Source organism: Alosa sapidissima, chromosome 1 (genome assembly GCF_018492685.1).
Source record: "Alosa sapidissima isolate fAloSap1 chromosome 1, fAloSap1.pri, whole genome shotgun sequence".
NCBI lineage: Eukaryota > Metazoa > Chordata > Actinopteri > Clupeiformes > Clupeidae > Alosa > Alosa sapidissima.
Window position 1 is genome coordinate 27,522,332 of NC_055957.1, and position 22,064 is coordinate 27,544,395.

Consider the following 22,064-nt stretch of genomic DNA (forward strand, 5'->3'; position numbering starts at 1 on the left):
GCGCATTCGAGCTCCAAAATGTTAGTAGAGGCGGAGCTCCACCTGTAAGATATATGACAGAATCCTACACGTGAGAACTTCGTTTTTAAGGCAATTGATTGTAGGCGGTAGATTACACGATTTGAGCTATAACTTAGCACATAACCTCCTCCCGACCAGGTTTGGTTGACAGCATAAGATACCATGGTGATATAGCGACACTAAAACAGATCCACTTTCGTGTCACAGTATACCCTGGCTTTGAGCGCAACATACCTCGCTAACCCACTAATCGAGATTGGTATACCCCACAATTGAATGAAGCAGTTGATTATACTCTGCACAAATGGAGGACACCATGTTCTTTTCTTTGCCAGGCCGTTGCCTCTATTTGCATGGCTGGCCAATGTTTGTTGATAAATCTCTCCCTGCCCTACCTGTCTCGCTGCTTGCGTGTGATTGGCTCCTGGCAGTATGCAATGAAACCTGATCATGACCCACCTGAACTCCCAGCCACACAAACAGACTTTTGTCTGCCTGCTTGCTGTTCTCAGTGTGTGCGTGTAAGGACACAGGGATGGCAGCAACCAACATTTCTGTGGAAGAGGAGCAGTTCTGTTGCCCCGTCTGTCTGGATGTCCTGAAGGATCCAGTGACGACTCCCTGTGGACACAGCTATTGTATGAGCTGCCTCAAGAGCTACTGGGACAAGAGTGACCAGAGGGGGGTGTACAACTGCCCACAGTGCCGGGAAAGCTTCTCCCCGAGGCCGGTGCTCGGCAGAAACAACATCCTCGCGGAAGTGGTGGAGAAGTTGAGGAAAGCTGGCGTCCAGGCTACCGCCCGCGCCCAGGCGTACGCGAACGTGTTCGAGGATGTGGAATGCGACGTGTGCACCAAGAGAAAGAGCAAGGCCGTGAGGACCTGTTTGGTGTGTCTGGCCTCTTACTGTGAGAGCCACCTCAAGGCACATCAGGAGAGCAAGCGAGGTGGCCACAAGATTGTCGAGGCCACAAAACAACCACAGAAGAGACTCTGTTCCCAGCACAGGAAACCGCTCGAGTTGTTCTGTCGCACTGATCAAAAGTGCATTTGCTTCCAGTGCAAGGCTGAAGGACATAAAGGTCACAGTGTGGTCTCTGCAAATGCTGAACGAGTCGAGAGACAGGTAAACAGACAACGCAGCTCCACCATCCAATTTATCCAGTCCATGTTCCGATTAAATATAGCCTACACTCGCATCCAAGTTTATGGCAGTGATAAAAATGATTTCCGTTCTTCTAATTAATTTATCATAAATTAAGTTTAGTGTATGTATTTATGCATACAAATTGTTTAACCTTGCCACGCCGTAGAAATATAGTCTTTGCGAGACTGTTGGGAGATGGCTGGAAAATTTACCAAAGATACCAGTATGCAAACAAAATGAACAGTGGGCTGGGCTCATACATGTTGGCAATGAGTTTTTTTTTTTTTTTTTTTTAAACCTAAGTGTTTGCCAAACATTGTTCATTGAAAAAGTGAATGCTCTTTCTTTCCCTTTCATTGACTACCGTACATATTCATCAGTCACACACCCATAGGCTATTCACCTGTCAGACAGTAGTACAAATACAACTGATAAAGATAATGTAAAATCATTTTTTTATTCAGTTTTTCTTGTTAGGTTAGGTTTACTTGTTCAAAGTGTACACATACTACTTATTTTCCCCTGGCTTATTTTAGACCTGATATGTGTGAAATGAGTGATCTAGTAACAACTATAATTGCTGAAACAGAAGCTATTGAAAGATGCTGGGAAGAAATCCAGACAGGTGAACCGAGACAAGGAAAAGGAGATCAGGCATGTGGTCAAATACCTGAAGGTATGAGTTTGGTCACCTCTCCCATCACCACTCACATCCATTGGTAATGTGGGTTAGTATACTGTATATTTATACATGTTAGCATAGTTGTTGTTATCCAGAATGCATCTACACTTAATTCCGAAAGCACGAGTAAAACACATGTGCTATTATGTATAAGACACTACACTGCTAAATGCCTCACCAGCAATCTGCTGAGGCCGCCATGGAGGACAGCGAGAGAATCTTCTCGAAGCTGACCCGTACCATAGAGCGGAAGCGCCTGGAGGTGAAAGAGATGATCAAGACCCAGGAGAAGGAGGCAGTGGCCAAGGCCGAGGGCATCCTGCAGACACTGGACCAGCACATGACTGAGCTCAGCATCAGAGACGGTCAACTGGACCGGCTGTCCCAGACTGATGACCACATCCACTTCCTTCAGGTATATAAGACAAGGAGGGATTTAAACCGGTACTAATCAGCAGCATTTTAGAACACAACAATGTAGGATTTACCCTTTTTGTCAGTTTTCAACGTGCTGGGTACCATGTAGAATTAAGGCTGTACACAGTTTGTTTGATACAACATAAGGGGGCATGCTCTTAGCCGCGTCAACATTTACACAGTGCAATGCATACTGGGCATGCACTGGCAATTTCCTAACACCATCCTCCTTAGCATGGCAGTCAGTATGACATTAAAATGACTTTTTGAATGCTTCAGTTATTTTAATGTAAAAAAACGACGTCATTTTAAACATTTTGTTTTTTTGCTTAACAGCTTTGTCCATAGACCATAATGTCCGAGTAAGATGACATTTTTATGCTGATGCCATGTCATTATAAGCCTGGGAACACTGGCTACTCAGCATGAAGTGAAGGGCTTACCTTACAAACTGCTCCAGGGCTGTTACTTCAGAGGATATATAACACCACTCTATTGTCATGAGACCCACATATTTTCTTCCTTGACAGAGAAGCCAATCACTGGAGAGCGTCCCAGATGCAGGGGATCTCCCCAGTCTGGACATGCATCCCTATGTCTCTCTCATTGCCATGAGAAAGTCACTCTCTGAGCTCAAGGAGCGTCTGGATGAGTCAATCAAGAAAGAACTAACTGCCATCTCAGATATAAGTGAGAGACAGCCTTTGATGATTTTCATTAAGTTTCACCTGTTTTAATAACAGTGGGATGGGTAAATCTTACATAAATAAGCAAATGTGGTACAAAACCTTTAGTTGTGGAGTAAAAAGTATCAACATGCATGAAGCTATTTCCAACCATCATATGCTTGATATTGCTATCTAAATTATTGTACTATAGAAGTATACTATAGAAGCATTTAATTTTTCCTCAACAAAATCTTCCCCTTTAAGACAAGTCTCGAGTATATTTAATAAATATATATTAAATTAAGTAAACAATCAACTTTCTTTCCAGTTAATAAAGAGAGCACACTGCCCTCATCCACATCCAAACCACAGACCTTAAGACGAGGAAAATCAGGTACAGTATGTGAAAGTAGCGCTTTCCCTCTCCACCTTCTCATTTGCCTAGTTCTGATTAACAATTGAAATGTTCTCACCTGTCTGTGACCCACCACAGTAGATGATCTGACCATGCAAAACAGCAGCACCCCCAGGACCAGAGCAGAGCTCCTGCAGTGTAAGTTCACATGCATTCCATAACCTACCTACAAAGATAAAAGGCGCTCAGCTGTGCATAAAGAATGCTTCTTGCAATGTCTGACACGATAAAAAAGGGTTTAGGAATATCCCTGCTGTTCTTTTTGGTAAGTAAAACCAAACCATTTGTTTCCTCAAAAGAAAAAAAAAAAAAGTGCAGGTTCAAAAATATTACACTTAAGTTAGACATACAATCTAACCTCAAATATAAAGGATATTCCAGGAGAAATAATACCATTTTGTGTGATCCTTTTCCCAGACTGCTGTGAGGTAACTTTAGACCCAAACACTGCCAACTCCTTCCTCAGCCTGCGAGAGGGATTTCGAGAGGTGACTACAGGGAGGGAGCCGCTGCCGTACCCAGACCACTCAGAGCGCTTCACCTGCTGGGCGCAGCTGCTGTGCCGTGAGGGCCTGGCAGGACGCTGCTACTGGGAGGCGGAGTGGAGGGGCGCAGGAGGCGTGTCTGTGGGGGTCGCTTACAAAAGCATCCGCCGCAACGTCGGCAGCACTGACGGCAAGCTGGGCCACAACACCAAATCGTGGAGCCTAAACTGCCTGGACTCGGCGTGCTGCTTCCAGCACAATAAAACCAGAGTAGACTTGGCGGCTCTCCGAATCACTAGAGTCGGGGTCTATCTGGACCACAGGGCTGGGGTCCTAGCGTTTTACAGCATCATGGACATCCCGACCCTCCTGCACTGCGTGCAAACCACCTTCACACATCCGCTCTACCCAGCGTTCTGGGTGGGGCTGGGCTCCACCCTAAAGATCTGCTCTTTTTTCAACTTTAAAGCCTGAGGCACAAAACTGAATGTGGATGTCATTAAGCAATTACATAACCTTATTTGGTGTCATTCCTAGTGTAATGTAACCTCTGAAGAATAAAACAAAACAAAAAAAGAAACACATACGTATACATTCTTAACGCAAAACTGTTTTTATTTGAAACCGTTCAAACTTAAAGCAGCAAAAACACCAGCACAGCACACCAATCTGGACCAAGGAGGCTTAGATCTTATTGAAGGCAGCAACATCCACACTTTGGACCTGAAATAGCCAGACATACAGACCAATCAGTTGATTAAAAAATATATTTTTTTATATTTATAGTAATATATATATAGTAGTAGAAGTTTTGCACCTTTGTCATTGTTAACTTTTTTGTTTAACTGAATGTATTACTAAATTGGATAATTTCACTAATTTACAAAACACAGTTTATTATTCAATTGCTCCATTCAATTGTGAGTTCCATGGCATGTTTTGTAAGTTAATATATACAAACTGAAGCAGCTGTTTATTTTCACAAGATTTTGTGAATTTTAGTGCAGGATCAACATAATCCGGAATATTATTGGGATTTAAAATCCAGATTTTGGCCAAGAATTTAATTAAAACACCCAGCATTTAATCCTGGCTACAGATAGGAGTAAAATATCCTAAAATATTTATCCGGTATCAGATTCACATTAAACACCCAAGTTTGGTAACAACTTCACACACTTCTTTGAAGACACTCGCCACTGGAAGACAACGGTCTCTTAACAAAATACAATTAATAAACATACAATATATAAAATGTAAATTTTGTCCACACCTCTACATTCTGCCTACACCTAGGTTTGACTTATCATCCAAGGGAAACAAAATGCTGTTAACATTAAACAGATGGTACTCACATAGTCCTCAAACTTGGTGATCTCCTCCTCCAGGTAGTCTGTGCCCACCTTGTCGTCCTCCACCACGCAGTTGATCTGCAGCTTCTTGATGCCATAGCCCACAGGCACCAGCTTAGAGGCGCCCCACAGGAGCCCATCTGTCTGGACAGAGCGCACACACTCCTCCATCTTGGCCATGTCCGTCTCGTCGTCCCACTGGGAGGCAGAGAAGGCCATACACACACGTCAAAACACTGCTTCCTAACAGCACTAACACCACACAAACAACCACACAAGAGACAAACGGAGGCGGACACATACACACACTCAAAACACTCCACTGGATGCTTCAAGACCATGCATAATATATGAGTGTGAGATAATCCTCAGAGTCCAGATTCTCCAGCTTAGAAGCTCTGCAGGCAGGCTAGTGCTTTTACAGCTTTAGGAGAATGACCCTGTTTTTTTGTCAGCACCCACAAACACATATAGTGTTAGATGTTGAATGTTTCAATACTATTGTATCTTTATCAATCATTCATGCTCCAAAGCACACTGAATTTGACGTCAGAGAGAGCTAGGTAGAGAGTGAGAGCGAGCGAGGCAGTTACAACTAGGGCTGTCACTTTACGTTCGAAAATCGATTGGACCAACCAACAAGTTTTGAAAACTAAAATAGGGAATCGATTTTAACCAAATATGTACACTATTAATTTTAAACGAATTAAACAAATGAAAAAGATAGATGTAACAAAACTCACAAACAAGCAGAAAAATAACAAAGAATTCCGAAGTGCAGTAATCATTGCGAAAGCTAAAAATAAAATTCCCACCAATTTCACGCACCGGAAACAGCCGTTTCAATCGGCTGCTGTGCTGCTGGTGTTTTCCCAAAAATTGAGGAAAACGCGATCAACCTGTGCGACATGAGATACGAGTGATAGGCCCTAATAACTTGAGGAGTTTGATATGGAAGCACTTCGGGGTTTGGAGAAGGACAAAGCGGTATGTAAACTGTGGAGAAGGACAAAGCGGTATGCAAACTGTGCAGTCGTGAGTTCTACGTAGGCAACATTTGTTTGACATTTCTAATTGTAAACGCAGCCACGTTGAAGCCTGCAGTAATGTTTTTCACCGATGTTATGGCAGTCCACTCTGCTTATTGTTTTTCGAGAATGTTGCACTCCTGTTTGTCATTGTGCACGAAACTTCACGCCATTGTGCGTCTTCAAGCGCCCCCTTTACGTTTGTTCTAATGCCTGTTAGTTGTTCGTGGATTGGCCTATATTTGGCGTTGAAAATTGAAACGTCTTTAGACATGAAAAATCGATTTTACAATCGATTCAATGAACAATTATGTCTCAAGAATCGAACAGGATTTTTTCACAAAAGTGACAGCCCTAGTTACAACAGAGACAGGGAGAAAAACAACCAAACAAACGCAAAACAAAATAAAAACAAATGCATCCAATTCCAGACAAAACACTATATCATGCACATCACAACAGCTGCAGCAAGTGCTGCACCAGAAAGGGGAGAATAATACTGCTGCCACGTACAGGCTTGACGTCGAGCAGGATGGAGGATTTGGCGATGAGCACTGGCTTCTTGGACTTCTTTTCAGTGTACGCCTTCACCCTCTCTGCCTTGAGGCGCTCTGCCTCCTCATCATCGTCGTCGTCGCCGAACAGGTCCAAGTCATCGTCGTCATCCTCCTCCTCATCTTTCACTTCGACCTTCTTGGGCGCCTGGACAACCACGGTCTGTGCAAGGCATTAACAAAATAGAAAAATAATGATTTACATTTGTGATTATGGAATCAGGGTTCCCACACATCAAATTCAAAACCTTTTCAAGACTTTTCCAGGCCCAACTCCTTGATATTCAAGGAACTAACGCAGCATACAAGAACATACATATATATGTGTGTGTGTGTGATATATATATTCGAATTCCCATTTGAATCCTCATTCGTTTATCGCAGAGCAGGTTACTAACACGATGACTACTCATAGGCCCCTTCTCGAACTCAATCCACCACCCACATCCAGGGCAGAGGTGGAAGAGGAACTCGGTTACATGACGTCCGAGGCTCCAAGTTGGTGGCCCGCAGGCTGATCCTGCTAGCGAGGGTCCGGGCCCAGGAGACTCACCTTGGCGGCGTGTGCGGAGGCTGGTGAAGCAGCAGCAGGTTTGGCCTTCTCCAGCACGGTGAGACGCGCCTCCATCTTGGACATCATGGATCTGAGGTCATTTACAGCTGCTCATCGCAACAGGGAGGGAGAGAGAGAGAGAGAGAGAGAGAGAGAGAGAGGGTGGCACAGAGTTCAACAAGCACATTCATTAACAAGCTCTTAGTGCTGAATGTCCTGTGGATTTTAAATCCAGTAATCCAGCCTTGACACTTTCCTTGACCTTACACACATAAACCTTATCATTTCAGCTACATCCACATCAAAATACAATTCAACACGGGATCTAAATTTAGATATATTCACAACTATTCTAGTTCATACAGAACACACACAGGATTCTAAGGCTGGGTGATGTGGCTGAAAAATGCACTGCAATAAAATGTAATATCACTGTAGTCGGGTTAACCTCACAGCGGTCAGATGTTTGGGCAAAGGCAGTTGTATGCGTTTTATTTTCTTTTGCCGCAGGTAAGAAAAAATAAAAAATAAATAACTAAAATAAACAAAAAAGAAAAAAAAAAACTCCAATGCAACACCTCTCAATTAACACTAAAACTTAAACTTCCAAAACAGCTCCAATAATCGCAAATCAAAAATAACAATTCTCCCCCCACAAGGATTGACTGATGTGTACAGCTATTCAATGTCTAGGTGTTGTCTCAAGCTCACTTCAGACCCTTCTCTCCTTTAGACCCGTTTTGGCCAAGAATATATTTCGCATGGCCTAACCCACAATCATAACCAAAATCAATTATCTCTCCAAACATACATTTCTGGTTCAAATATCACCATACATAGTCAACACAATACTCTTCACATATTTAACTACCTAACATCATTATACATCCTCTGTATCCCCCAACACATGAAAGCCAAAAACACCCCTATTATCTCACACACTTGATACCTGCACATCGTGAAGTCCTTCCCGACTTCACGTCGGGTCCTTTCTCAGCCTACAGCACCCGGAAGCCAGCGCGGCTGTAGCGTGAGTGTTTCTTAGTCTTTGTCCATGTTTGTGAACTGTTTGTACTGTGTAGCATTGTCTTTGGCCTTTCAGTAATGTTGCGATTTATGTTTGTGTTGCAGGCGGCGTCCTGAATGCCTTGGAATGTCATGTTCGTGTGTGCGCTGGAATACTATGTTTGTGCTAACGTGCTAATAAAAGGGTGTTTGTGAATCACAGTCTCAGTCCCGTTCGGATCAGCTGTTATTCACTTTAGGGGTAGCGGGCAGCCGCATTGCTACAATCACGTTTATTACCATCAAATAATCTTTTTTTTTTTTTTAATCCCTTAACATAGCACCTTCAACAGCATTATGTTGCGTCAACATTCTCTGTTCTCTAGATATTTACTTGCTTCTAAAGACTACTCACATCCAACAGAATTAAACATAGCTCCTTTAAAAACTGGCTGTTGGTGTGTCATTCATTGCACATTATCCATTCCACATATATGGCCATGACCGCCTGAACCAGAGAGAGAATGCTAGAGGATTGTGTGTTTGCTTGCGTGTTTGCTTTCCGGATGCTTTTAATGTGATGCATTTTAATGAAACCACTGAACATTCTATGAAAACACTATTATTGCCATTGATGAAGGTGTCAACTGCAATATATCGCTATTGTTTTAATCACCCAGGCCTACTGGATTCACATTCTATACACACACACACACACACACCTTTGTGCAAGCTCTGGTTCTCCATCTCCAGACTCTTCATGCGTGACACAAGGTCTGTCTGGTCTCCAGCCCCTGTGCTGCTCGATGAGGTCTATTGACAAACAAAAACCAAATCTGAGCATTCAGTCAACACACACACACAAATACAAAGAATGTACGCATGGGGGATGGATGGGGTGGGCGGGGAGGCAGATGAGTATATAAGGCGTATGGGAGAGGGGTGGGGGTGGGCTGGGTGATAAGTGATCCAAATCAAAACAGTAATGGACTGGTGTGTGTGTGTGGGGGGGGGGGGGGGGCGGGGGCACTCAGAATGATAACACACTGATAATAACACAAAGTGACATGCAAGATTGGCCATGTGGCAACCAATAACACCATGCTTCAGTTGCAGTGGCCTACATGGAATCGGGAAAAGGCCACACTTGTAAAAGGAGCATGGCAATGACCCAGTAAATTAAAAAATAAAATAAATGAACCAACATGCTGAAAATCAATTTACGTAATCACTTACACGCTTACTCTTAGAGTGGGACTCAAGATTGCATTGAAGAGAGTACACAACAGTAAATATTTGATGTGCAAGTCACACAACATCAGGCCTCTTACTAGAACAGTCTTTTTGACACTGGTTCAGATGAATGTAGCAGCAAGCTCTGCTAGTAAAACCTTCACTTCACAGGATGTTTGTAAATGTCGCAACTGACCCATGCAGACAGAGAATAACCAGTACAGCAGAATCATGAAAATGATACATTTTCACAAAGTCTCCAAAAAGCTTTTAAAGCCAAATTGCTTGTACACTAATAACTGATTAAAAAAAAAAAAAAAAAAAGAAAAAAAAACTGACTCAACCAGGTCTGCACTCATGGACCTGGAGAAAACCCCAAACCCAAGAAATATCCAGAGTTGCCTTCATAACCTTCTAGCCAACGCCCAGATATCTGAACCAATGAGACTAGTTCTGGTATGAGGTCCAATGTTTTCAGGTCATCACTGTTCCACACAGTCAAACACATTCATTTATCAGTAAATCACTTTACGAGTAACACTATATATGAGGCACACCCTTAATTAATTAATAAATAAATAAATAAATGGGGGGGGGAAGTGTCAGTATCGCTTTAAAAGGTCTCCACAGCTCGGCTCCAAAACCTCCCACAAACACTTCAGGGAGAGCATGCAGTCAGTCGGTGAGCCACTCCACCCACCACCACCACCACCACCACCTCCTCCCCTTCCCTGAGACCACAGGCAGCAGAGCGGGCAGAGCAGAGGTCCTCCTCCTCCTCCCCCGCTGCCTCCGACTCTGCTGCTGGGACACCCTGCCGGTGCCCGTGTGGTCAGGTGCACTCAGCGGTGCCACACGAGGTTGGCAAGCGGCTGCCTGCTCGAGGCAGGTGGTGGGCGTCATGGGGCAACAGCGGGGGAGTGGACGAGGCAGCACGCCTTCTGGACACGAGCTGAGAGACACACACACACACACACACGTGCAGTTAGCAGCCCACACCCTCCTCTTCGTCTTCCTGCGTCTCCGCCATTTGCACAGACAGCTGGCGAGTGGGGGGGGGGCTTGGCTGGTGAACAGGCCGGGTGGGACTTACGGTCCGATTCCGGCGCTGCTGCTGCTTTTGGGGACGAGACTGACCCCGGCCTGGCTGCAGTGCTGTCTTCAGCTACGGTTCATTTGCACAAAACCATTCAACAGGACATATTTACAGGGAGGACAAAGAGATGACAGACTATTGGACCCACTACAGGAAAGGGCTGCAAATGTAATAAGATGTAAGGGGAGCTGAGGAAAGAACAGGATTAACAGATTCAACACCAAGATAAATGAAAACATTCTACTTTTTTAACAACATAGATTAAACTAGAAAAGCATTTCCTGAAGGAAATACAGTGCATGAAAATGCAAAAATATTATTTAAAATATCATAGAGTAAAAATAAATAATGCAGATATAGTTACAATAGTGTTGCTAGGGTACATATGTTGGTTGTTATGCCAAAATAAGTGGGGGCTATGCTGATTGCTACCTGTAGGTTGCTATGGTGGTTGCTAGGTTGACATTGTGGTGGTTGCTAGGCTGTTGCTAGGGTACTTGAGGTGGTTGCTAGGTTAGTTGTGGTGGTTCCTATGCTGGTTGCTAGGTTGTAACTGTGGAAGTGGTTGCTAGGCTGTTGCTATGGTAGTTATGGTGGTTGCTATTAGAGATGCACCGATATGGAATTTTAGGGCCAATAACGATAACCGATATTTATTGGTTTGTTGTGGCCGATACCGATACGATAACCGATAATATTACTCTTAAAAATTTGTGAAAAGTGATTTGGGGAAAGCATTTAATAAGCATAATTTTATTGCAGTAATTTTACCTACCACCAAATGATGGACAGAACTCATAAGTCCTCAATAGTACGGCAGTAAACAACATAACAGTAGTCTAGCCCTAGGCTACAGTATGTGTGGCTCCTTTAAGTGAACCTGACGTCAGTGAATTGCGAGTGAGTGGCTAGAGAGTTGAACTGTTTTCATTTAGGACTAAACGCTCATAAACAGCTCAGCTTGGTATAAGCTACAGTATAGCGACCAAATCAGAGTTTGTGAGGGAAACTTTAGTTTAGTTTTAGTTTAGTTTCAACTGCGGGTAACGGAATAAAGCAGCAACTCCTCAGACTGTATCTTATGTCCGTCTACTCTGTTGCGCACAACCTGCTGCAGCAGAAATGAAAGGAGTTAGCCGCGAAGGTTTTAATAACTTATTATGATGACCTGTCTGGAACTGAAGCACGAATGGTTAGCATATTTCTAGGTAATAATACAAAACCCAAGCTAAAGTAATGCAAATATAATACTAAAACAAACTTAGAACTAGGCCTACTTATGTACTCGTCCCACTAATGAGTTTGTTTATTTGTTTCCCCGACCAGCGCGGTAAAGTGCAAACACACCAGCACAAGACGGCTCTAGATAGGGCTGAGCTCCGCTCTGTTAAGGTTAAATGGCGGATCATTCACGAGAGGATTTTGAGATGCACAGATTCCCAAATGAACGCATATTCACAGATTTTGCTATGCTGGTTGCTAGGTTACTCATTGGTTACTGTATTGGTTGCTAGGTTGTAACTGGAAGTGGTTGCTAGGCTGTTGCTAGGGTATTTGACATGGTTGCTAGGCTGTTGCTATGGTACTTGAGGTGGTTGCTAGGCTGTTGCTATATTAGTTGTGGTGGTTGCTATGCTGGTTGCTAGGTTAAACTCATTGGTTGCTAGATTGTAACTGTGGAAGTGGTTGCTAGGCTGTTGCTAGGGTACTTGGTGTGGTTGCTATGTTGGTTGCTAGGTAGGTGGTGGTTTAATATAGTTGGAATGGCTGAACAGTTAAATAGGTGGATAGTTTAAATGGTTAAATTGTTTAACAGTGAATTATTGTGGTGAGGACTTTTATTTTGAAACAGTTGTGGACAGAGGAAGCAGTGGAACAGGATCTGTAGTCTTAAGACAATGAGATTGTATGCTTAAAGCAGAGCCCGTCTACGGAGAGCCTGGCCACTCTGTATTAAGTTCCATTGTACCGAAATTTGGAGTTCCACTGGGGGAGATCGCCATGAGTGCAAAATGAATGGGAGTCAATAGAGCTAGACGGCTAAATTTGTCTCTTTCACCTGATTGTCGTTGACAAATCTCAGATTTGATTGTAGTTTGTATAACTTCAACATGGGTTATAGGTCAAAAGTTGAATGAACAAGTACTTGTCCTTTTTATTTCTTACAGGTTGGGTCTTTGTTGCCCATAACACGCTAGCATTGTGCTAATGAATGACGTCAGACATGTTTGAAAGGCTTTTTAGAACAATTAAGTGACTTTAAAAAATATAATACTCAACCAAGTGTATTTTCTTGGCCTCCCCTTTCGAATATAATATATAAAGAAGGGGTACAGCTCCATAGACCTCCATTTATTCTGCACTCGTGGACGAGCGCCATCACATGGAACCACAGAAGGAACTGCAACCAGTTCAGAAACCGGAAGTTTTCTGAGAGTGGCAGTTCTCCCCTTATTAGACATTCTCTGCTTAAAAGGAACACGCCACCCAATGTGGGATTTACAATTAGGTGTTAATTAATATTACTAGGCTAGGTCGAAGTACTCCCACGTGCTACTGCGCCACACATTGTAGTTCTCCTGTTTATTCGCTTGGAAAATCGCCACGTTTCATGTTGTGTGACCTTACACATTTTTAGGAACTACTCGTGCAACTGTATTTAAGTAGGGAAAATGTGGATATTTTTGATTACTTCTATCTATGGCTACGTCTGAGCCCGCTAGCATAGCGACATGCTAACACATTCGTGCCCCGCACCAGAGCGTTTGAGTGCACGTACCGACACGGGAGAGGTATGACTCAACTCGTGAAAGTTAAGGTAAGAACATATATTACTACTGACATTGGGTGGCGTGTTCCTTTAAAGCCTGAGAAACTGACAGTTGGTGCAGGTGGCCTGGCCACCCGGCCTAGGATTCTAATTGCTTAACAGCCTGATTGTGATGTCATCAGCCTAATGTTAAGTCTATGGGGAAATTGAGTAGTTTTTAATTAATAGTATAAAAGTTATAAAGATGAAAAATACAAAGCCCGGATGTCACAAGTAAGACTTACGTAACAAAGTTTGAATGAAGTTTCTACGTTAAGCGGTTGAAGCTGAATTAACTGCGTTAGAAGAAGAATAAGAAGAAGCCTAGGAAGAACAGTACAGTGCATTTTCATGCACTGTAAAAAAGGTGTTTCCAAATGAGTAACACTAGAGCATGTAAATAAAAAAAAATACAAAGTCAAAACATTATTTTTAAACAAAAGCAAAGCTTAACATAGTCCAGTATCTCCCCAAAAGATAGAAGGCTGAACAGATTATCAAGAGCGTGATGTATGCCATACCGCACATATAGTCCTCTCACATCACAACACAACACAACGCATCATAACACATCACAACACATCACATCACATCAGATCACAGCACATCACATCACATCACATGCACACAGTATCAACACCGCTACAGAACCATCCACTATGTTACATATACCATACACATACATACAGACAGTGAGAGATCACAAGCATGCGTATTATGATGTAGTCGGACCATGCAACCACAGTGGAAGGTCCATAATGGATCTCCACCATGTACAACCCCTGGCATAAATTATGTTTCCTAAAGCCAGAAAGTTGCCATTTGAAATGAACTCAGTTTTGTGTCATGTCTGTGATCTGGCTTTTTTCTAAAAAATTAAACAACTTAATGAACATCCTCCAAGACTGGTGATTCCATCATTTATGCCAGGGGTTGTAGATGGGGACCCTGCCCTTTTTGTGGTCATGCCTCGGTTGGGGTCACAAGACACTACAGACGCAAGGTCCACTACTGCACGCTCTACCCAGCCCTTGTGTATGCGTGTGAGTGTGCCTATGCACGAGAGTGATCCAAGACAGGAGGTTAAAATGCGGGTTAAATTCCAATGCCATTCTCCTCGCACACATACATTCACAATATATTGTTGGATGGCCCACTAATGCCACCAAGGGGATATTTCACATTCCTGGATTAGAAACAAACCTGGGTTAAAATAAGGAGATGTTTGGCTTTGTTTTGCTGGGAGAATGAAGCCACAGGGCTCTTCTTTTAGGAGGCTTGCCACTTGCTTTGGGTTAACTTACCCAGCTTTGTCCCCATACCACAAATACACCCCAGAAGATGTTAGGAGATAACTGACCATCAATTTGTGCATTATTGCAAATAAGTCACAGTGATTTCTTGGAGCATGAATCACATTCTATGGGAATCTATCTGGAGTTCAACTTGATTTTATTTAGGGAAGGAGTGTAATGACTATGCGGACAAAGATTTGACAAAAATAAAAGTTAAATTAATTGATGCCAAGTTTACCCAGTCAAGTGGAACATGAAGCTACATTGTGTGAGTCTAGATCACATGAAAGCTGATTCCGTGACAATTTGCAACTATCAAACAGATTCCATTATAAGAAAAGAGGAAATGACACGGCATGTCTTTGGCAAGAGTAGAGCAGTAGCCACTTCAACCTTGCATCTGTCAGTACCTGTGGCCTAGGAACCGGACAAGGACCCACACATTGCAGTTAAACAGGTGTTAGCAGTGTTAGACTTTCAAAAAGGGGGTACGTGGGAATCTTCCTTTAATAGGATTAAATCAAAATGCAACCATTTATACAAATGGTTGCAGAGGTTAAAACTGTACCCAAGTAAAAGGTTAGGGAGAGAGGTATTTTCCCCCTAAAAGTTGTTTTTACAATCCAACACGCAGGACAGGGGACGTAATGCGGGATGAGATACCCAGTCACAAGCTTATGCTACTGGGCTTTACTGACTGGGGGGTGGGGGTGGGGGGGTCTAAAGCGGTCTTCCGACTCAAGTTAGACATTCCTGGCTGTGGCATTAAAACACATTGGGGAAAGAAGTCTCAACACTGCTTTTTTCAGTACTCAAATCCATTCGGGAAGGGTTCCAACACAAAAAATAAATAAAAATGATGATGAAATAAACTTAGCCTATACGTACACGTCTGATTAGGGATTTCGTTTGGTCTGACTATGAAGGGAACGGTACTCACTCCGGCTAGGGATTTCTGGATATTCTGGCGGGCTTTAGCAATGTCCTGCAGGATGGCACTAGCTTCTCTCTCCTGAGGCTGAGAGGGGAGGAGGTACAGTGGAGAGGGGAGGAGGGGGGGCAGAGATGGGGGGAGGGGGTCAAACAGGCAGGCAAAGCCAGATAGAAAGAGAGAGGGCAGGCAAACACACACACACACACACAAATATACATACATGTATACACGCACACACACACACACACACACACAAATATACATACATACACACACACACACACACACACACTCTCAAACGTATATATAAACACACCCGCACATGTATGCGCACGCACGCACTCTCACACTCAAAGAGAGAACAAGAGTTGAGAAGCTTCTTCTGCATATTTCAACTCTGGTATATGCTAGCATTGCTAGAAAGCGAAGAGAAAGAAGAGAGCAGGCGAAGGACACTGGGGGCATACTGCGCAAGGCTCTGTGGCCTCTGACGGGCCCCGGGGCCTTAGCCTTGAATTTCCCCTTGGAGATCAATAAAGTATCTATCTACCCATCTATCTAGCCTGACTTACCATTACACCTGGCAACAGATGCTCTTCTTAGCCCAGCAATTCCTTACCCCTACTCTTGAAAGGGTAAAGCACCCCCCTGAGGGTTTTCTATTTATTTCATAGACAAATATAACCTGAAAAATGTCAAGTATTAATACCTTCCATTCAGATGTTAACTGGCATTTCAACTACTGGGTTCTAAATTCTGGCCCTGGCACAGCAGCCACTCCACTCTCCGTACCATCCACCTACCCCTGCTGAAAGCACACCTGATTAAACGCTGCGGTCATCAGTAGGCTCTGGGTTAGCAAAGAGTCACCTGGGGCCTAAACTACGAAGCAAGTTCAATACACTCAGGGCATCTTTTAGATGGCTTGACAAGCCCCAAACAACCGTTCCATCGATTTTTCACATCTTTTTCTCGAGGTCAAGAGTGCCAACAATACGGTATATCCTTGTGTTTTTAAAAGTCTAAGTTTACTTTACAGCTCATTATTTATGAATAGCATCATTACAATAACGTAACCTGTGACTTTGTAACCAAATCAACCAATGCATTGTCACTCAACACAATTCTGCCCCCACTTGTGTGTGTGGCAATGACATGGTCTAGCCAGCTAAATTAGAAAAGATAGGCCTAACAGCTTCCCAAGAGAAAGTCTGAAGCTGAAGTTCCTTTCAAAAGGATTCACTGTCAAACTAAGCAGACCAACAGAGTACATATCAGTTATATCCTTCAATGTTTTGTTGAAGAGCAATAATGTAGTCTAGCAATCCAAGTTACAGAATTGAAACTAATGCGTTAGCTTATGGCTAATATATATGAGATAGATATATACAGATACCATAGATATGCTATCGGTTAGCATAATCGATAAAAGTAGATATTTAGTGCGAACTTCAGTCCATTTACAAAAGTGTTACATAAGAAAGCTCTTTGTTTACAACAGACTATTAAAATACTCAAAGGCTAATGTTTTCTCTCAATATAAAACCATGTAGGAAAAACGTGACTGTAATTCATCAATGACACTTGAACGAACTAGCTGCACAAAATAAACATTTGGTGTGCGTGTGACAACGTGGACCCACTAGCGATCATGTGACTTGCTCTGCTGCAGCCAGGGGCTTCTTTTGAATTTCCCCTTGGGGATCAATAAAGTATCTATCCATCTATCCATCTATCTATCTATCTATCTATCTATCTATCTATCTATCTTCTCCCGCTTCTGTTGCATGCACCTTCTGGATTTAGTGAATGTATGGGGTTTCAATGCGTGATTGAGTGTTTCCCCCCTAAGTAATTTAAATACTCGATAACGTCAATTTGCACATCATTAAAACAACAATCACGATATTATCGCAGACGATATATATTGCCCAGCCCTAATATGTATCGTAAATTACAGAAACATTGTGTGAAAATAACATAGACACTAAGAAAATATCTAGGTCTAGTGTCAGGCAGTCGATAGCAATGTGTATAGGTTAGGCTTTTACAGGGCTTAAATCAAGGAAAATGTCTGTGCCTGAAGTTAGGCCATCAGACATTTTAAAGATCTTGTGTTATACGCTAATTTCCTACTTTCAATTTGCGGGCCACGCCTAATTTCAGGCAGAGTGCTTTTACCAGTTAGCTTTGATATCTAAGGTGCTTTGATTTAAGCTTTAAGGCTGCTATGCAGATAAAGCTTAGGCTTTTGTGCCACCAGCCAAAATAAATCAAGGTAAAGCCAATGTAATTTTTAAAAGGAACGATATTAACCCTTTTTGTATAACACTCTTACCGGTTACCATTTAGAGGAGAGGCCTTAGAACACTGGAACGGGAATGTTAAAAATGTTTTCGGTCAGAACGAATAGAAATGAAAATCATTCTGTTTTTAGTCTGATGGCAATAGACTTTCCAAAATTCCATGATATTCCAGAAATTCCATGACCCATGGGAACCCTGCCCAAATTTCTGCTTCGTAGTACAGGTCCCAGGTGAGTTGAGGAGTTCAATCACGTAAGCAGAACAGGGAAAGATGGACCATGCAGAGAACAGAATGACTGCCACAGGGGCAGTGCTGAGAACCACTGCCATCACTGAGTTTTGGGTGAAAGCGATGTTTAACTTGTCGTGAACTTGTTAAAACCACCCCCACCACAATAACACTCACAGAAAAAGCCCAACACATTCATACGTCTCTCTTGCGTGAGGTGTATTCAGTAGGAAGCTAGCAATGGAGCAGGCGTGTGACTCATCTCCCTTTGGGGCAAAGACGAGAGTTGAGAGGCGTGCAGTGCGGAACAGAGTGGAGCGGAGAGGCGGGCAGGAGTCGTACCGGCTGTGCGGAGTGGGTGATGCCGTTCATGCCCTCGTAGAAGCGCCGCTCGGCCTCGTCATACCTGGGCTTGTCGAACCAGACACTGTCCTGCATCAGGCACTGGAGTCCACTCATGGTGACTGTTCTACAGACAGAGGAAGAGAAAAATGCAAGGAAGAGATATTGAGTGCCAAGTTCAATGAAAACCATCAACAGCCGTGAACGAGATACAGCATTGAACTGCACTGACTCAACATACAAGCACTCAAAGATGCAGAACACAGATGCATACGTGGACAACTGGGGTGCAACTGGGGTTGCACTCAACTGTCTTTTATCAATTTTAAGTTTGAAAAAAGTAAACCACGCACAAAGACAACATGTTTGAAAAGGAAAAAATGAAAATGTGCCATGTATGAATAGGATTGACCTCATACATTAATCAACCAATATGGATCTACTAATAACATCTTAATGTGTGGTAGCAACCATTACTTAGCAAGAGACCGCTTCAAATCCACACTAACTTTTTTACAATTAAATTTACCAGCAGTTATTTTCATCTTAAAACTTTATTAAGTCCAACAGTTACCAGTTATGTCCAACAACATGACTCAGTGTAAACCAAACTGTCAGTGTACACCAAACTAGTCCTCAAACTATTACAAGTTACAGCGGATATAAAATAAATAAATAAATAAATAAATAAATAAATATAAAGTAAAAAGAAACCATGTGACGTGACAAATACGGATTAGACAAGCTATTTCTTCACAGTTAAGCTAGAGCTCCAATGCACGTCATCACAGCACAAAAAACAGGCATAGCAGAGAAAGTGTGAAGTTAGAAAACAAAACAAAACCTAACAAAAATTCAAACAGAAATAGTCTCTCCATGCGCAGGGGTACTTTGCGTACTTTCCAGGGTTCCTCTGATGAGTGCGCTCGGTCTCTGAAGACCCTCTGCTTCGGCCTCCTCGGCCCACCCCTGATCCATCGGACACCCTCGCCCGCTTTGGCTCCGATGATGAGCGGTAGTGCGTGCGGGTTGCATACTGGCGGCCACGGCCTCTATGGTAACTGCCTCCTCGGCCTCCCTGGTGATAACTCTCCTCCTGGTCACCACGGTGCTGCGCAGCACTGGAACTGTAAGTGGTTGCGGCACCGCCAGTAGGGTTCCGTCTGGACCGGAAGACCAGGGCCCGGGGCACACGCTCCCTTGGGGACGAGGTCGTCGGGGGGGAACTGGACTGCCACGTCTGGAAGGAGCCATCAGCCTGCTCGTACAGGCTGCGGTTCACCCACGTGCCAGCCGATGGCGACGAGGGGCTGAAAGGGGCTGCCTCGGCCCTCAGGCCGGCTCTCTCCGGCTCCGCCACAGCCTGGCTCTCTGAGTGGGTACGCCGGCGGCGCCCCACATGCAGGTTGTCTCCGTTCAGGCTGGGGTTGATGAGCATGGGGCCGTTCCCTGGGCGAAAGCCCCCTCCTCTGGGCCCGTTTGAGCCTCCACTGCCAGCACCGCCCCTCTGCCAAAAATCAGGTCGGGGCAAATCCCTCTGAGCGCACATCTGGCGTTTTCCAGCATATCAAGCAGGTGAGGTGAAAAAAGAAGGGGAGAAGCGAAATGTAGAAACATTCTAGCAAATTAGTCTTGAGTTTGGGTTAGTCACCACATCTCCAAGATGGCCACAAGTAAATCATAAAGCTAGAAGCACAACAGCCAGGGGATCGTGTAAAGTTACGGCTAGCCTTGGTCGGGCAGCATGGGACATTGATGCAAGTCCCCACAAAGCTTACGGTCATTGGCCTCAGAAGTAAAGCTTGGGAGCAGAGCCTTATTCAATTCCATAAAACCAAATAAATCACACCAAAAACATGACATTTAGAATGCTGATAAACAACACTTCAAGACCTCACAGAAGACAACTGAACACAGAATTAATTTGACACATTCTCTGAAATTATAAGAACAGATTAAAATTCTAGAAAAGCATTAAATAAAATTCCAGCAGACCAGTGCCATAGAAAACCAAAACATGGCAAGAAATTCCAAACATGGATTAGTGTTTTTGATCATCCTTGTTTTCAAAGAACAACCACATAAATCACACAAAGTTCAATCCAATCACAAAAACAAACAAAAGATGCAGCAAGACATTTAACTATTAAATCAGGCAATACACATCAGTAATCATCAACAGTCGTCCAGACAGATAATATATCACAGTAAATCCTGAGAAATATAGGAGACCAGCTAACCAAAATACATGATGAGCATATCTCACACAAATGTTGAGAGCAATGGAATTCTCTCACAACAGGCCAGAAGCAATCACCAACACAAAACAGCCCCATCACTAACCTTGCAAGGTGTATAGTAACAATGATGCAGACAAGGTGCTTTGAGGCCTCTTCTGAACTTTAAATTATGAGTAATGGAAAAAGATGAGGGAACATTGTTGAGTGGAGATAAAACGTAGAGAACTAGGAGTACTTGAATAGCAAATAGAAACATTATTACACATGACATTATGTAAGGGAGAATGTATAGAACGCCTAACCTAATGTAATCGGCTATCCAATATGGTGCGACAGTGGTAACGTTAACCTAAAAGCTGACGTAAGGTTCAACTCTGGAAAAAAGTAAAATGGTGTGTCACTATGTCAGAGTTTTGATTTTCTTAACTTTTGCACGCAGCTTATCCTGAGGGCAGGTAATGCAGAAAGTCCACATCCATAGACAATACAAATGTCAGGACTCAAAGTTAAATTGCTGAAACTCAACCTGTCAATCCAACTCATTCAAAGACATGCTGATAATGATACGACGGCTAGCAATAGCTATTTAGCATTAACGGGGCACCATGCTAGACCATTGACTGTAGAACCGTTGATGTCTACTGACACACGACTAAGGTGAAAGGGCACCTCTCAATTAGCTGTCTAATCACCATTGCTTTAATTCCAGGTCGTTGCATCGTTACCATATAATTAATAAAAAGTCAAGACCTAACAGTTGTTACTTTGTAGTAAGCTAGCTAGGTATGCTAGCTAGCATAGGGAGGCACTAGCATAGCTTGACTCAAGTAAATGGACTGACGCTGTTGAAAGACTTGCTTCTCAGCCACGTGGCGCTGGAACAGTGAGATGGAACGAGACACAAACAGGATATTGGAGAAATTAAGTCAGATGTTTCCACCTCGCCGTAAATAATTGAAGTCTCTTTTCACTCACTTTTAGATTTACGATTTTAGCGGCCGGTGTTCAGCGGACAACCTCACTTCAGCACTTCGCTGGTCCGAAAGAGACAGATGAAAGCTAGTCAGCCAGAATTATTTGCGGAAAAGGGGTGATCAAATACACACATATCTGCATTCGCCAATAGTTCGGTTGCATTCACAATGAATATATACACAATGTATGGACACTGAAACATTTATGAGGCGACTCCGCCCAAGGCTAACAAAATATATGGTTTATTCACAGAAATGTTATAGTTGAAATGGTACGCT

At 43.2% G+C, this 22,064-nt stretch overlaps 2 protein-coding genes across 12 annotated transcripts; one reads left to right on the plus strand and one right to left on the minus strand.

The window, feature by feature from the left end:
* The first annotated feature begins 325 nt into the window (after window positions 1-325).
* On the plus strand, window positions 326-4,429 carry ftr87 (finTRIM family, member 87). Its single transcript, XM_042093241.1, has 7 exons — window positions 326-1,147; window positions 1,758-1,844; window positions 2,032-2,265; window positions 2,798-2,957; window positions 3,264-3,329; window positions 3,429-3,488; window positions 3,768-4,429. The coding sequence occupies exons 1-7, from the start codon at window positions 557-559 to the stop codon at window positions 4,307-4,309; spliced, it is 1,740 nt and encodes a 579-aa protein (XP_041949175.1). The 5' UTR covers window positions 326-556; the 3' UTR covers window positions 4,310-4,429.
* On the minus strand, window positions 4,428-21,944 carry eef1da (eukaryotic translation elongation factor 1 delta a (guanine nucleotide exchange protein)). 11 transcript variants are annotated; one of them, XM_042093348.1, is made up of 11 exons: window positions 21,787-21,916; window positions 20,915-20,971; window positions 19,471-20,120; window positions 18,572-18,698; window positions 15,701-15,778; window positions 10,654-10,725; window positions 9,050-9,140; window positions 7,323-7,429; window positions 6,729-6,932; window positions 5,191-5,385; window positions 4,428-4,558 (listed from the first exon to the last, which is right to left on the minus strand). In XM_042093348.1, the coding sequence occupies exons 3-11, from the start codon at window positions 20,118-20,120 to the stop codon at window positions 4,520-4,522; spliced, it is 1,563 nt and encodes a 520-aa protein (XP_041949282.1). In that variant the 5' UTR covers window positions 20,915-20,971; window positions 21,787-21,916; the 3' UTR covers window positions 4,428-4,519. The 11 variants fall into 11 exon arrangements, with proteins under 11 accessions (XP_041949282.1, XP_041949342.1, XP_041949765.1 ...); XM_042093408.1 differs by lacking the exon at window positions 10,654-10,725 and adding an exon at window positions 9,564-9,584 and having other exon boundaries at window positions 21,787-21,914; XM_042093831.1 differs by lacking the exon at window positions 19,471-20,120.
* Window positions 21,945-22,064: the final 120 nt, after the last annotated feature.